The following is a 15410-nucleotide window of genomic DNA, read 5'->3' on the forward strand; positions in this document are numbered from 1 at the left end:
ACTTTTATAATAAATAAATTCTTCACTTAAAAATAAGCAGATGTTAACTAACATGTGCATGGCTCTTAAGATTAAGGTAATATAAAGAAATGGAAACTGGCCTCTGATCTCAAAGAAATTACAGAGATTGGCAATATCACATGGTCACAAAAAGATAATGGTAGCATGGGCTAGGTATCAATGAGTAATGAAAGCAAGGAGTGTTGTAAGGATTGAAAGAAGAGAAGTGGCATCATTTTCTAAGGCAGGAAAGTTAAGACACTTTGATTTCTTGGGGCATCAGTTCCTCTGAAGGCGAGTGCAGTGCTTCAGGGGTTACTAAAGAGGTTTGATTGAGAGTGTGGATGAGTAGTAATTAGACACGCCCCCTTCCAAACACCCTCCCCCTAGCTTGCATAGCCAGGCAGCTGCTCCTTCCCCTCTGATCACTTCAGATATTGAATGAGACTCTAGACTCAGGAATGAGATGCCTTGCTGAAACTATTACCTAAAATCCACATACTGAAAGGTAAGTATTCTCACTGTTTTCTTAGATTCTGTATTTGTCTTTTTAACATCTATTCATCACAGGGTTAATTATATTAGCTACATATTTTTTTTATTTTCTGTATTCTTGAAGCTCTGGCACTTCCTTATCTAACTTCATACACCAAGCCAATATTTCCCCTGTCCCATTTCAACTCAGGGCTAGGTACAGACAGTTAGGGACAGCTCCTGTGTCTTAAAGCTCACCACAATCATTCACACTAGCCTGTCTTCAAACTGCTTCCCCTGCCCTACCTTGCTCTTCCCACAGAATCCCAATAAAGACTCTGGCCTACAGCTTCCCCCAGCTCCTGCTTTCTGCCTCCTTACCAAAATCTGGTGTTTTCCCTGTGGCCCTGTGTGGCATGGTGTGCCCACTTCTCTTGGGAAGTATAAGTAATAAACTCTCAAAAGCATTACTCTCTGTCATCACTTAGTCACCTCCATAAATTAAAATTGGTGGGTACAAATGCAGCAGTGAGAGCTTCCCCCCCACCCAAGTCCCCTCAAGGAAAGCAGGATCATCACTGGGCTATGTCCTGTTTTACTGGGGGCCCCCTAACTAAATATCTTTGGATCACTTAAGGTCATCAACTTTCCAGAGAAGAATCCAATGTCCTGCATATAGGATATAAGCCTACAACCCAACTTTCTGAGTCTGAAAGTTTGAAAAGGCAGAACAATTAAAAGAGGTAGGTGAGATATTGAATTAACACCAATGAAATCTGTAGGCTAGAATTCCTTCACTTAACCAAGTCCCAATAGACAATTTGTATCACTCATAAGGGATAAGGCAGAGGGGACGGATAGGGGACATTTAATTTTATTTTCCCACTCTTATGAAGAAACACCACACCCCTCTAACTGTTCATCCCGAAGCAGAGCAGGAAGAAACGCAAAAGAAAAATAGGAACCCAATTCTCATTGTTTTGCCTACCTAAGAACTTACCCATGATAAAATTAAGTAAGTTATTTTCTAGTAATCTGCTATGAAAACAAAGTTAACTGTTGAGACACTCGTAAGATTTTTTCTTGAATGGATATATGTGGGTGATATATATAGTCTCGGCCTTTTGAAATCGGTATTCATTACAATCTGTTTTGCCTTCAAAACTCACTACAGTAAATGAAATCTGGAAATCATTTCCAATGAAAGCCTGGAAGAAGGAGTACATACTTCAGAGGATTTCTGGCAGTTGACCAAGACTTCTAGATATATTTTGTTTTTAGTAGTCCTGGAAATTCAGTTACTAAACTGAATGGCACTGCTTTCAGGAGCTATGGTTGACTGATAAACAGTATCATCAAGGATCCCAGGAGGCAGCGAAAAACTGCCACTCTTCTTTCTGTTAACTAGAAATCACATCGAGCATTTTGTCTTTTTTTTTTTTTTTTAAGAAACCAAACCACTTTGAAAAAAATTTGTCAACTGGGCAACTGAGAAGTTCATGTTTCTTCAATTCTATACTGTATCTATGCGTGCCTGCTACTTATAGATAACACACATAACCATGAAGCAACTGTCTTTTTTTTGTGTGGTTTTTTGTTTTGTTTTGTTTTGTTTTGTTTCCTCTCACTGGGAGCCTCTCCTGGCTCTGAAGAGAAAGGCTAAGCTGGCCAGTTGGGGACTCTGCTCAAGCGTAGCTGATTGAATGAGTTTACCCAGAATTATGGGTGCTGCCTAAATCAAAGATTCACAGAAGATCAAGATATGGAAGCGCAAGGGCCATTGGGCCCAAATGTCATTCGATAGATACTTAAGGATTTACTTTAAGTCAGTCAGAATCTCTGCCCTGAATCAATAGTCTAGTAGGGCATTCAGGCAAACAGGCAAGTATAAAATGTGCTAAAGTAAAGGAATGCAGAGGATGCTATGGAAGCATATTATTCAGAGGGACAGTTAGTCCACTGTTGGTGGATCAGGGAAAGCTTCTCTAAGAATAGGATGATAAGACTTCTGCTACTAGTTAGGTTGTAGAAAGATGGGAGAAAGCCTTTCACAACTGTGGAAATAACAAGTGACCAGATAAAATAAAAATCATACTTTTCCATGGGTTGTTGGAAAGCAGTGGATGGAATAAGACCCTAAGGAACTAAATTCTATAGAGATGTCTACGTCTAGAGGGACATAAGTGAGTAGAGAGCTGTGGCATTACCATACTCAGGGAGAAGAGTCTGGTCTACGTATGAGTAGGTGGAGGAACAAGCCTGTGACACTCTGGGGGACTTTGCAGAGTCGAGAAGAAACCAGCTGAGATTTTTTGCCAACAGTATAAGCTGGTGGGACAGGCTTGGGCCTGAAAAGACCCCAATCACAAAAACAAATCAGGTAAGCCTACATCCTACCCCCAAGATTGCTAAGAAAGCAGCAGTAGAGGAAATACTTTGGGTAAGTAGAGAGAATACTCGAAGTCTTGCACATTCTCATGGGCTTGAATTCCTGGGCCTTGCTGAAGTTGAATACAAAGATGAACCAAAATGTTCTGACACCATAGACCATTCCCCTGCAACTCAAACATTGGCAAGATCCAACAGCTCAATCCTTTGCAGGAGGTCAGGAGTTGGGCTAATTGCAAATGAACAGAATCTAACTAAAACTATAGCCCAACACCAGTTCAACTCAATTTGTGAAGGAATCTGAAGGCTCAGTTCCTCACTTGATTTTCACTGGTCCTTTTTTTTTTTTCCTTTTACAATGTCCAGGAAAAAAATTAAAGTCGTGTAACATTCCCAAATGGAGGAAATATAACCCATAATCAAGAAAAAGCCAATAGAAGCAAACACAATAGGTGAACCAGATATTGGAATCATTAGATAAGAAATTGAAAGTAACAATTATACATTTGTTTTTAAAAACATACAGGGAGGGGTGCCTGGGTGGCTCAGTTGGTTAAGCATCTGACTTTGATTTCGGTTCAGGTCATGATCTCAGGGTTGTGAATCAAGCCTCACGTTGGGCTCTGCACTGGGCATGAAGTCTGCTTGAGATTCTCTCTCCCTCTCCCTCAGCCCCTTCCTCCTCTCTCTCTCTCTCTTAAAAAAGAAAAAAAATATATATATATATGTATGTATATATATATATATATATTTTACAATGTATATATGTTTATATAGTATATATGTGTGTGTATATATTTATATAGTATATATGTATATACACATACAGGGAAATATATATATAGGAAAATATATATGTATATATACATATATAGGGAAATATATATATGCATACAGGGAAATGTGTTTGTGTTTGTGTGTATATGTATATATATATATATGTATATATATACACACATATATATATACATATATATATATAGAAAGAAGTGCAGGGAATTTTAGGAGAAAAATAGAAACTCTTAAAAATGGACATTTTAGAACTGAAAAATCTAAAATCAAAATTCATTGGAAGAGTAGTTTCATAATAAATTGAACACTTGAAAACAAAGTATCAGTGAGCTTAAGATAGGATGATAAGAATTATCTACTCTGAAACACAGGGAGAAAAAAATGAGCAAAGCATCAGTGAACTGTGGACAGTATCAAGCTATCTAACATACATGTATCTTGGAGTCCCAGAATAAAAGAAGAAATGTGACAGAAAAAAAATTTTTTTGAAAAATTTATGGCCAAGAAATCTTTCAAAACTTGATTTAAAACAACAAACCACAGATCTGAGAAGGTCAGCAAACTTCAAGAAGGATAAATACAAAGAAAATTGCATCCAAGTACACTGTATTCAAACTTTGAAAACCAAGGATAAAGGAGACAGCCTAAGAATAAGTGGGAGTTAGGCAGGCAGGGGTGGTCAGGGAACAAAGGAGATGGTTCCAGGCAAAGGACACAATATGTTTAAGCCCCACAGCAATTTCCAGTTTCAAGAATTTAAAGACATTTGGGGGTGGTTAAATGGAGAGGATAGTGAGAAGTGAGGTTAGAGAGGTGAGCAAGATCCATACAGAGGGCCTTGTGAGCACATTAAACTGAGGGAAACGAGAAACAAAATTATATCCTGGGTAACATAATCAGATTTGTCTTTGTAAACAGTCACTGTATGGATACAATGTGTTTAGGTTGGAGGGACACAAGAGGGAGGCAGGAAGAAGGTATTGCAGTAACATCAGAAAATGTTAGAACTTGAGATGTGGCCGTAAAGATGGAGAGTTACAGATAGATTCAAAAGCTATGCAGGAGCTAGAAAACATACAACTTGATGGGTGTTTAAATGTAAAGGAGAATGTAGTAAAAGGTGACTGTTAGAGTTGTGTAGCTTTTCCAGGTTTGCCTGCCACCCTCATGTTCCTCGCATTACTTTGTGCCAAATAGAATGACTGTCCTCAAATACAATTCTGATCATGCCACTCCCCTGCTTAAAGCTCTTCGGTGGCTACCATCATGCTTCTGCTTGAAATCTTTCCATGACTTTCCATCTTACCCAGAAAGCCAAGGTCCTTACAATAGCCTACAAAGTTCTCCATTATCTGTCCCCCACATAACTTTCATCTCCTTGAATTCCCCTACCTTGCTCACTCTGCTTCAGCTACACTGGCTTCCAATGTGAGATCTGGCTTAGATATATAAATGAGGGAAACTCCAGAGGTTGGGAAGATGAGAAGGGACCAACAAAAGATGAATGGCCGGAGAGATAAAAGGAAAGTCATGAAAGAGTGAATCATGCCACTCTCCTGTTCAGAATTTTTAATGGCTCCCATCACCTACAGAACAAACTCTCTAACCTTTCAGTTTAGAATAATGGGGGGGGGGTGTAAAACGCAGATTTCTAGGCTCACCCCTAGACGTCCTTGTTTAAGGTTAATCCCTGGAATGCGCATTTTAAGTAGTGCTGCCCACTCCCAAATAATTGATACAGGTGGTTCATGGATCACACTTTAGAGAACCATGGACTATAGTATCAAATCTGGCATAAAAGGACCTTAATGAGCTGTTCTGTCTACTTCTGACTCCCTTCCTACCATTCTCCATTTCTGGGGGGTTTTTTTGCTTCAACAGAATCAAGCAGCTTTCTATTTCCCCTACATACCATACACCCCATGCTTCTGTGCCTTTGTAGGAAAGTCCACCCCAAATTGTCTGTCTGTATAACTCAAGTACCTGCTAAAAACCTACATTCACTGGTTGTTTTCTCAGAAGATGCAGGAGCACCTTTTTTCTGTGGTATATTTGCATGTATGTGGATATACACACCCATGTGTGTACAGTTGCACAACTTTCTCAGTATCGTTAGCAGTCGCGGCACTTCTAGACTCTATATATCTGCCCTAAACGATAAGCTTTCTGAAGGCAGAGACTTGTTCTCCATCTTTTCAGTACTGAGCATCTTGGTTGGTACATACAAGGGGTTCAAATTTTGGTTTGGTAGCTGTCCTAGGTCCTATAGGTGTTAAACTGCACAGTCAAAATCAGAGCCAAGACCTTCAAATCCCTGATGCAAAGTTCTGTCCGGTGTGTCTGTTGTACCTTTTTGATGATCTAAGTGGAGGTCATTTCCATCGGCGTTTGCCTCACTTGTAGCATTTGACATTTTATTTCATATTTTAAAGTCTTTAGGAAACAAGTTTTGTCTCCTCTGTCACGACATAAACCTCTCCAGTGCAACAGGTTCGATCTTCGTATTCCCCACAGGACCTAGGAGAGTATCCAGTAGTTAGGATTTTAAAAATGTATATATATTTTTAATTAATGAATGACTTAGCTGTTTATATAACAGAGAGGCGTAAGCAGGGATAACCTCAACCAGATTCAGTATTTCCTTTTTTTGCCCCCCTTTTAAAGACTTTACAGCTAAAAACGCAGCCTTGGCCCACCCCGAGCCTCTGCGTCTGACGTCACAATCCAGACTTGAACTACCAATCCCAGAATGCCGTGCAAAGAGGCGGGTTCTAAGGGAGGAGCCGAGTGATTGGAGAGCGGAGGCGTTTCCTTCCGGTGGAAAGGGCGTCGGAGGCGGGGACATGGGGAGGTGTTTGGACATTATTACCGGGTTGGGCGGGCCCGGTCTGGGAGGGGTTTGTGGGTGAGCCCTGGGTCCCCCGCCCGCTGAGGAGATGGATGAGGACGGGCTTCCTCTCATGGGGTCAGGCATAGACCTGACCAAGGTTTGTAAAAGACCGAGTTGAAATTAGGCGACCTGGGAGGAGGATGGGGAAGGGACGCTCGCTTCCCAGGGACACCCGTCTCTCCATATCCAAGTCTGTCCCTTGCCCCGGGCCTCTCTGGTCCCGCTCTCGTGGGGGAGAGTCCCACAGTTCACCTTAAAAAGGGGTCCCTCCTGATGCGTCTAAGGGGGTGGTGTGCCTTTCCAGCCTTCGCTTCCCACGTTAGAAGTCGCTCTACGCACAGGGTTACGCGATGGCGACAGGGGCAGGTTGCGACATCTAACCCCACCTCTTTTCTTTAGTCCCCAAGTTTTTTGTGTGTTTGTGTGTTGCCTTACCTGCTAAAGTTCACACTTGCGAATCCAAAGACCTTTCTCAAACTTCGCAACTTCTGTCATCATCGGACGCCCCACCCCCACAGTTTAGGAAAACAAGTTAGTGACTATTACTAGTACTTCGAGTAACTCCTATAACGTAGCAAAATGCCCTGTTATTATATGTCAAAGGGATATATAGATAGATAAAGATATATGTGTATGTGTGGGTGTATATATATGTACATATATATACATATATATGTATATATGTATGTATATAAATTGATGTCAAAGGGTTTGCGCGGTGTACTTTGTCCTGTACAAATCACGTTTGTTTTTACATAACACAGGTGCCAGCTATTCAACAGAAGAGAACGGTGGCATTTCTAAACCAGTTTGTAGTGCACACTGTACAGTTCCTCAACCGCTTTTCTACAGTTTGTGAGGAGGTAGGTCTGGATACAGGCTTAATGAGTAGCCTAGAAATCATCTTGCACGTTTAAAGGTGGCAAATGAGTAAAACAAGAATTATAATCTATGTATTCATGGACCATCACCTCTTGTCATCCAATTATTATGTTAATATACCTTATATTCTTCTTGATTCTATACCATCAATCTTGCATCCCATCTCTACTGAATTAGGTTTTAGAGGCCTTTGTGAGATAATTCACTAAGGCTTATGTGACTAAAGAGAACAAAAGGAATTCCAAGATTTCAGTCGAAAACATTTCTTTACTTTGAAATTTCTTTTACCCCAAAGATTTACATTTTTACCCCAAAGACTTAACATTTTTAAGTATACATTGTTTTCAGTTTATATTAAAATTATTGGGGTGCCTAGGTGACTCGGTTAAGTGTCTGCCTTTGGCTCAGGTCATGGTCCTGGGGTTCTGGGATTGAGCCCCACATTGAGCTCCCTGCTCAGTGGGGAGTTCATTTCTCCCTCTGCCCCTCCCCCTGCTCATTCTCTCTTGCTCTCTCTTTCTGTCTCTGAAAGAAGGAAAGAAAAAAAAAAAAGAAAGAAAGATCTTTTAAAAAAATTATTTAACATTCCTTGATCCAAAAGGTGGCTGGGGAAGTAGCCTCAAAACATAACAGTATCAAATATCATTATGAAAATAATAAAAATACTTTTAGCAAATGACTAGTTAAGGATTAGGTACCAGATTCAGGGACCCCTGTTTTTTTCTTAAAAAGCCAAAAAAAAGAATGGGGAAGAAATGGAATCATGGGTTGAAATTGGGTTTAAGAAAGGAGAAGGAGGAATAAAATGAGATCATTCACATGTGAGTCAGTAAAAACAGTATTTACTTCATTTGGTTATATTTATAAGATATAGCTTTAGCAAGTGGTTTTTGTTAGATGTATTGTTATTAACAAAAATTGCGTGGAGACAGGAAAACTATTTTCATTTGTATAACATCTGTTATTTTTGTCTAATTAGCAAACTCTAGGCCAAATCTCTTCTGCCTTCTCACTAAAAAAAAAAAAAAAAAAAAAGAGGGGCGCCTGGGTAGTGCAGGCGTTAAGCGTCTGCCTTCGGCTCAGGGCGTGATCCCGGCGATCTGGGATCGAGCCCCACATCAGGCTCTTCTGCTATGAGCCTGCTTCTTCCTCTCCCACTCCCCTGCTGTGTTCCCTCTCTCGCTGGCTGTCTCTCTGTCACATAAATAAATAAAATCTTAAAAAAAAAAAAAGAAAGTGAAATATGATAATTGATAAAGTAAGGGACTCAGTTCAATACATTTCATCTAACAGGCCCAGAGGCTAGGTGCTTGCTTCCATGAGTTTTATCTCATACCACTGCCTCTCTAAATGGAATATAGAATTGACTAACTAAAGAGCAGTAAACCAAGGATTACTGGATTTAGTCCTTCACTTTTTATACCAGCGTAGGCAGGGTGGAGAGAGTCAATTCAAAGATTGTTAGCAGAGAGGAGCAAATAGTCCATCTCCATACTCCTCATCACCAGGTTAAAAAAATAAAACAATAACCAGCAAACACACCTATGAAAGCAACTGCGTTAAGCTTCACTGAGACAGGGGTAGCCCCTCACCTTTGTGGTGCTTAATAATTTTCACTGCCTGGGAAATTAGTGCTATTTACTGAAGACTAGATCAAATATAACAATAATCCTCTCTTCTTTATTGATTGCTTATGCATTATCAAAGCCACATATTCATTCTTTATCCCCCTTCTGTTTATCTCTCAACTTTCCCTCAACTGTTTTGAGTGTATCACTATTCCCTAGCTCTTCCTTGCTAGAGAAAAGTTTGTTGACCAAAAACTCATGAAGTTTAAAGGTAATTTATTGCCTTTTCCTCCTTAATGGATAGTAGTCTAGGGTTGACTCTAACTCATTATTTACAGTTCATATTTTAGCAGTTTGGATATTTATGTCAGTTGTAGACTGTTTGCTTAGTGTGATGACAGTAATACTTATTGTGTACTTATTCTGTGCTAGGCATTGTGCTAAGTGCTCTACATGTATTCAATCATCACAGCCCAGCCCTTTGAGATAGCTCCAATTTTCTATTTTTTAGAAATACAGAAATTGAGATGTATAGAGATTTAAACTAGTCCTTATTCAATCAACATATATTTGTGTGCATAGTATTTATAGCTGCGGTCACTATTATAACTTGCCCACACTCACACAGAAAGTAACAGATTTGGGGTTCCAACTCTGATCTAATAACTCTGATCTAATAAAAGAGAGAAAGGTTTCACTCTTCTGTTATATTGCACCTTCTGATGTGAGAAGCATGTTTACATCATTTTCAAGTGACAGAGTGCAATGAGCTATTTCAAAATTTATTTTTTAGATTTGTATTCTCTTCTTTAGTATGCCATATCCATTTGATGTAATGTCTTTTTTTGATATGATAAATTCCAAGGACAAAATATATGTATTCAAACATCAAGTGCCATTTTTTCTCTTTAAGATCAATGTGATTTTTCAAAATGGGTTGTTGTTTGTAAATAGCACCTATTAGACCTGTAGTTAAAGCCTGAAACAAGAACCAAAATGACTGTGTCTCCATCAGCAAAAAAGGAAACTCAGATGTTATTTTTTAAATTGGAAGTGAACTGGGGAAAAAGAAAACCTGGATTTTGTTTTGTTTTGTTTTTTGTTTTTCACATAATCTGGTTTGAACCAAACCCAAACTGTAACAACTTCAGTCACAACTAAACTCAACCTGGAAGTAAATTTGAAACAAATGATTAGGGCTCTTTCTTCATCACTAGTTTTAGAGTTCTCTAATAAAAAGAAAAGTGAAGAACTTAACTTTTTAAAAACTTTCTGGATACCAGGGTACTTTGTAACTCTTCTAATGATTGGAACCAGGGTAAGAAGAAAGGTTGGAAGACAGAGAAAGGAAAGTAGTTGAATCAGACCCAAGTTACAAAAATCTTTCCTTCACAAATTCCCAGTAAGCGTTTCTATTCTGGCCCTGATCAGAAAAATCTTATGGTGGTTCATTGGGTCTGCAAATTTAAAGCAGTATGGGGTGAGGAGTGCAATGCAAGTTTTATGCATATTACAGATAAAATTGAACAAAAATTTAACCTTACAATGAATTTTAAAGTCAAAGGTATTCTATAAACAGGGCAATCACGTGTGTTATTTTAACTCAGACTTGTAACATGCCTAGAATACAGAGTTTTTAATCATTTTTTAAATATTCCAAACTGCTTCTTTTTTCTAAATTCGTTAAGAATAGGAAAAAATACTGAGAATTATCATAAAACCTAAAAAAATTTATAGTGCTTATCTTCTGCATCCAGTTTTTAAGCCCACCATTGGACTTAACCTTCACCCAAATAATCTTGCTTAAAACTATATGTACTGCTACAACTTTTACAACTGCTTTTACAACTTTTACAACTGCTGGGCTTCAGTGTCAGTTGAAGCTTAATAAAACCATTGATTGGTTCCCTTTCTGGCTTATAAGACATATTCAACCCAGTGTGATATACCAAGGGATTCATTATTTTAAAATGTTGTTTCTCTTTTAGAGACTTGGATATGCAAACTGGATATTTTACAAACTGAAAAGCCACAGTATTTTATTTTTGTTTCCATGTTCAACTATTAACTCCATATTTCTTCCTTTCATCTTCTTTATCACTTTAATAAAATGCACTGCCTTAGAAATAGGTGGGTGATAAATCAAGAAATTTCCAGCTTATCTAGCAAACTTCAGGTACCTTGCAAATTCCCTTATTATCCCAAACCAAGATATTTCAGGTTTGCTTTAAATCCTTACAAAGATAAGAGAATTGTGAATGGGAAAGACTGTTATCTTTCAATTTCCTCTTTCTGTTAGAACTTTCAGAGGTAGGAACAGTTACTATCATTGATCATGTTACTTATATCCATAGTAATCTACACTTTAAGCAGTGGTTCTCAACCAAGGGAGATTTGGTGGTATCTAGAGGTGAGGTGTTTTTAGTGGGGTAGAGGTCAGAGATTCTACTAAATATCCTACAGTGCATAGGAAGCCCCTTACAACAAAGAATTATCCAGACCAATATGACAATAGAGCCAAGGCTGAGTGGTTTGGAGTTATAGAAGGAAAATGCAGGAGGCATAAAAATCTTAGAAATGAACTTCAACAGCCCAAAAATGAAGCCAGGTATACTTTTGTCAAGTGACAATGGCTCTCTAAAAATATATATATTTATGTATGTTATAGCAATAATTACATGGGAACAGACTCAAAAGTATTCATTATGCTGAATTATCTTTGAAAAGCAGAGGTTCTTGGGACGCCTGGTTGGCTCAGTCAGTTAAGTGTCTGCCTTCAGCTTGGGTTGTGATCTCCGGATCCTGGGGTCGAGCCCCACATCAGGCTCCTTGCTCAGCAGAGTCTGAGTTTCTCTTCTTCTCCCCTCCCCCCACACATGCACTCTCTCTCTCTCTCTCTCTCTCTCTCAAATAATATAAAAATTAAATCTTAAAAGAGAAAAAAGAAGAAAAGCAGAGGTTCTTAATTTTGCCATGGACCCTTTAGCAGTCCAGTAAAGTTTTTAAATGTGTAAAATAAAATGTGTAGGATTGTAAAAGATACTGATTACATACTTTAAAGACCTTGAAATTGTGATATAGTAATATGTCCTATATTAAAGCATTAAATTATATAATCCAGGTAACATATTTAACATGTTTATATATTTTAGACTCAAAATCCAGCCTTAGAGAAGATGGATAATACCTTTATGGAAAATAAAATAATACAATTTATCCACAGCAAAAATCTTCTCTAGCCAGGAGGAAAAGCCTTTTGTTGATCTGATTTTGAGAAAATCATTTTTATCCTGTTTCTAAGCTTGGGGTACCTGAACTTGGATAGGGAAAAAAACCCTATATTTTTATTTTTATTTACCTCTAACTTCAATTTCACATTTTTAAAAATTTAGTCAACAAAGGGAATGTGGGTGGCTCAGTTAAGTGTCTGACTCTTGGTTTTTGCTCAGGTCATGATCTCAGGGTCATGGGATCAAGCCCCATGTCCGGCCCCATGCTCAGCATGGAGTCCGCTTGAGATTCTCTCTCTCCCTCTATCCCTACTCCCGCTCACATGCAATAAATAAGTAAGTAAGTAAGTAAATAAATAAATAAATAAATAAATAAATAAATAAAATCTTTAGATAAATTCAGTCAACAAAAATCACAGTAGTGACCCTTCCAGTAGAAATCATAGATCTTTTTTTATTATTAAATTAGTTACTTCCTTATACATCACTATATAGTTGTTATTAGATGTCAAAGATATTGAAATAAATTATTATAAATTAAAATATATTGATGTTTAGATCAGTGTTAATGTCCTGCACGAATAAATCATTCATATAACCTTGTTTTGTTTAAAAAAACAGGTCATTTCATTTTCGTGAGGTTTTGATAATCATAGATGAGAATGGATAAAATGAGTCCCAAAGCAAAAGGGTGATAATACTAGAAAAACCTGTATCCAAAAAAAAAAATGAGAATTACTGCTCTAGAAAGTACAATCTTTTTTTAAGCCTCTTTAAGTCTTCCTTATCAATAAGTACTTTTCCAAATAAATATTTTTATCATTTTCTTATTTACCAAATCTTGTATTAAAATCCTTAACCTATCCTGTGTGAATATTTAAGTACCCATTTAAGGACAATTTAGTTGTATGATCTAACCCTGAAAAGTTTTTTAAATAATTCCAGATAAACAGCATCTATTTTGGGAAATTAGATCAGGATAATTTGATTCCTTTTTTTAGCACAGTAGCATCTTAGTCTTTGTGAGAAGTGGATTGATTACTTACTAACTTTGAATAACATTTTATCTATGCAATGCCTGGGAATTTTCCATCTTGGTGTTTTTTTAATTATGTTTTGGGATTTTGTTTTTGTTTTTTGTTTTTGTCTTTTTTTTTTTTTTTTTTTTTTTTAGTTAATAAGCTTTATCTTTTTTGGAAAAGTTTTAGGTTCACAGCAAAACTGAGCAGAAGGGGTTGAGTTCCCATATAATCCTTGCATTCTTGAGTTCACAGAGCACAACCTCCCCCATTATCAACATCCCCACCAGTGTGGTACATTTGTTACAATTTACATTGACACATTGTCATCACCCAGAGTCTATGGCATCATGTTTTAACAATGTATAATTCTTTCAAACAGTGTAAAATTCTTTCAAAAATAGTGTCTGGAGTTGGAGTGTTTGAGTTCAGATTATTTTACTTGTATGAAAACTCAGTTTTCTCTTCTTTAAAGTTCCTTCTTTATACATTTGGTGTGAGATTTCAAATGATATGTTGCATACACAGTGTAGCATAGTAAGGTAAATGCTCAGATGTTTACAATGATGATGATTATTGCTTCAAAGTACATTTATATAGGAGTGCCTGGGTGGCTCAGTCAGTTAAGCATCTGACTTGATTTTGGCTTAGGTCATGATCTCAGGGTCATGTGTTAGGCTCCTTACTGGGCGTGGAGCCTGCTTAAGTTTCTCTCTCCCTCTCCTTTTGCCACTCCCACTTTACCCCCTTCAAGGGGGCATGCTGTCTAAATAAATAAATAAAAGTACATTTATATAAATATACCTAAACAAAAATTATTTTTTAATTCATCTTTTTCTGTGTTTATTTTAATCAAACCAATATAATATTTTTCGATAAGCTAGAAAGTATCTCACTTTACAAGTTAATTTGTTCTAGGATTTCTGCAGTTACTAAGCTTCTCTAATGAATTAAAAGACTGATGAAATTTGCAAAAATTTAATTTCCATGATTTCCAGGAAAACACTTATAATTTGAAGAGGAATTCATTCATATGTTTTATAAACCTGTATTTATGTTTACATAAAACCTTATGTGAACAAATAAATGCTAGAAATCAAAGTTAAACTTAACTTTGAGTGTCATTTAAAACTGGATTCTACAGGGCCTGGGTGGCACAGTTTCTTGAACCTCTGACTTTTGGTTTTGGCTCAGGTTGTGGTCTCAGGGTCATGAGATCAGGCCCCAAGTTGGGCTCTGCACTGGGTACGTAGTCTGCCTGAGATTCTCTCTCCCTCCTTCCCTGCCCCTCCCACTTGTGCTCTCTCTCTCTCTCTCTCCTCTCTCTAAAATAAATAAATAAAATGTGTGCTTTTTTTAAAAACTAGATTCTAATATTTTATTTCTAAACTACAGCTTTGTATATACCAGGGTGCTCATCTTAAAAGTGTCTGTGAAGGGGCACCTGGGTAGTACAGTCATTAAGCGTCTGCCTTCGGCTCAGGGCGTGATCCTGGTGTTCTGGGATCGAGCCCCGCATCAGGCTCCTCTGCTGGGAGCCTGCTTCTTCCTCTCCCACTCCCCTTGCTCATGTTCCCTCTCTCGCTGGCTGTCTCTCTGTCAAATAAATAAATAAAATCTTAAAAAAAAAAAAAGTGTTTGTGAAGAAGCTCTAACTCCAACTGTGGGCAAAATGACCATTTCTTGGGGTGTTAAAATTCTGCTTAGGAGTTAGTCAGGATCTTGATAATATCCCAGAAAGCCGTCAGAATGCTGCACATCTGCCACTAGTAAATGGGCCAACTGCTCTTGGGCTGTATCACTGAGTATAATAATGTTTAGGATTAGGGAGTTTTAAGTAAATGCTCTTATGGATCATATTTTATGATGTTACTTTTATTTGTGTGGCTGTAAATAGTACACACACATACGGGTAATTTAATTGTACAGAATAACTAGAGCATGGTAAGCTTTTGGTTCTGTTTTATCTTGGATTTTGATGGTAGGTTGATTCCTTTTGCTTTTTAGTACTCTGGGTTTTTTTCTCTCTTTCTTTTATTTCTTTCCAACATGAACTGGCTCATCTTCTAATTTCATCTTCTTTTAATTTTCAAACCTAAAAAATTTAAAGTTGAAACTAATTGTATATACTAATTGTATATACTCATTTAAATAACTTAAAAAGACA

The 15410-nt window shown here is 37.6% G+C and overlaps 1 protein-coding gene across 3 annotated transcripts in view; it reads left to right on the forward strand.

The window, feature by feature from the left end:
• The first annotated feature begins 6496 nt into the window (after positions 1 to 6496).
• The window catches only part of WASHC3 (WASH complex subunit 3), a 45143-nt gene continuing 36229 nt past the window's right edge, over positions 6497 to 15410 (forward strand). For 2 of the 3 annotated variants that reach the window (XR_006409689.2, XM_057316279.1), the window contains exons 1-2: positions 6504 to 6641; positions 7309 to 7407. Coding sequence is in view for 2 of the 3 variants with exons in the window: in XM_057316279.1 (XP_057172262.1) it covers positions 6591 to 6641; positions 7309 to 7407 (150 nt within the window). In the remaining variant the exon portion in view is untranslated. Of the gene's footprint in view, positions 6642 to 7308; positions 7408 to 15410 lie in introns of all 3 variants that reach the window. The other variant, XM_026499804.4, reaches the window with a different exon arrangement.

This window comes from Ursus arctos, unplaced genomic scaffold, assembly GCF_023065955.2.
Source record: "Ursus arctos isolate Adak ecotype North America unplaced genomic scaffold, UrsArc2.0 scaffold_21, whole genome shotgun sequence".
Classification (NCBI taxonomy): Eukaryota; Metazoa; Chordata; class Mammalia; order Carnivora; family Ursidae; genus Ursus; species Ursus arctos.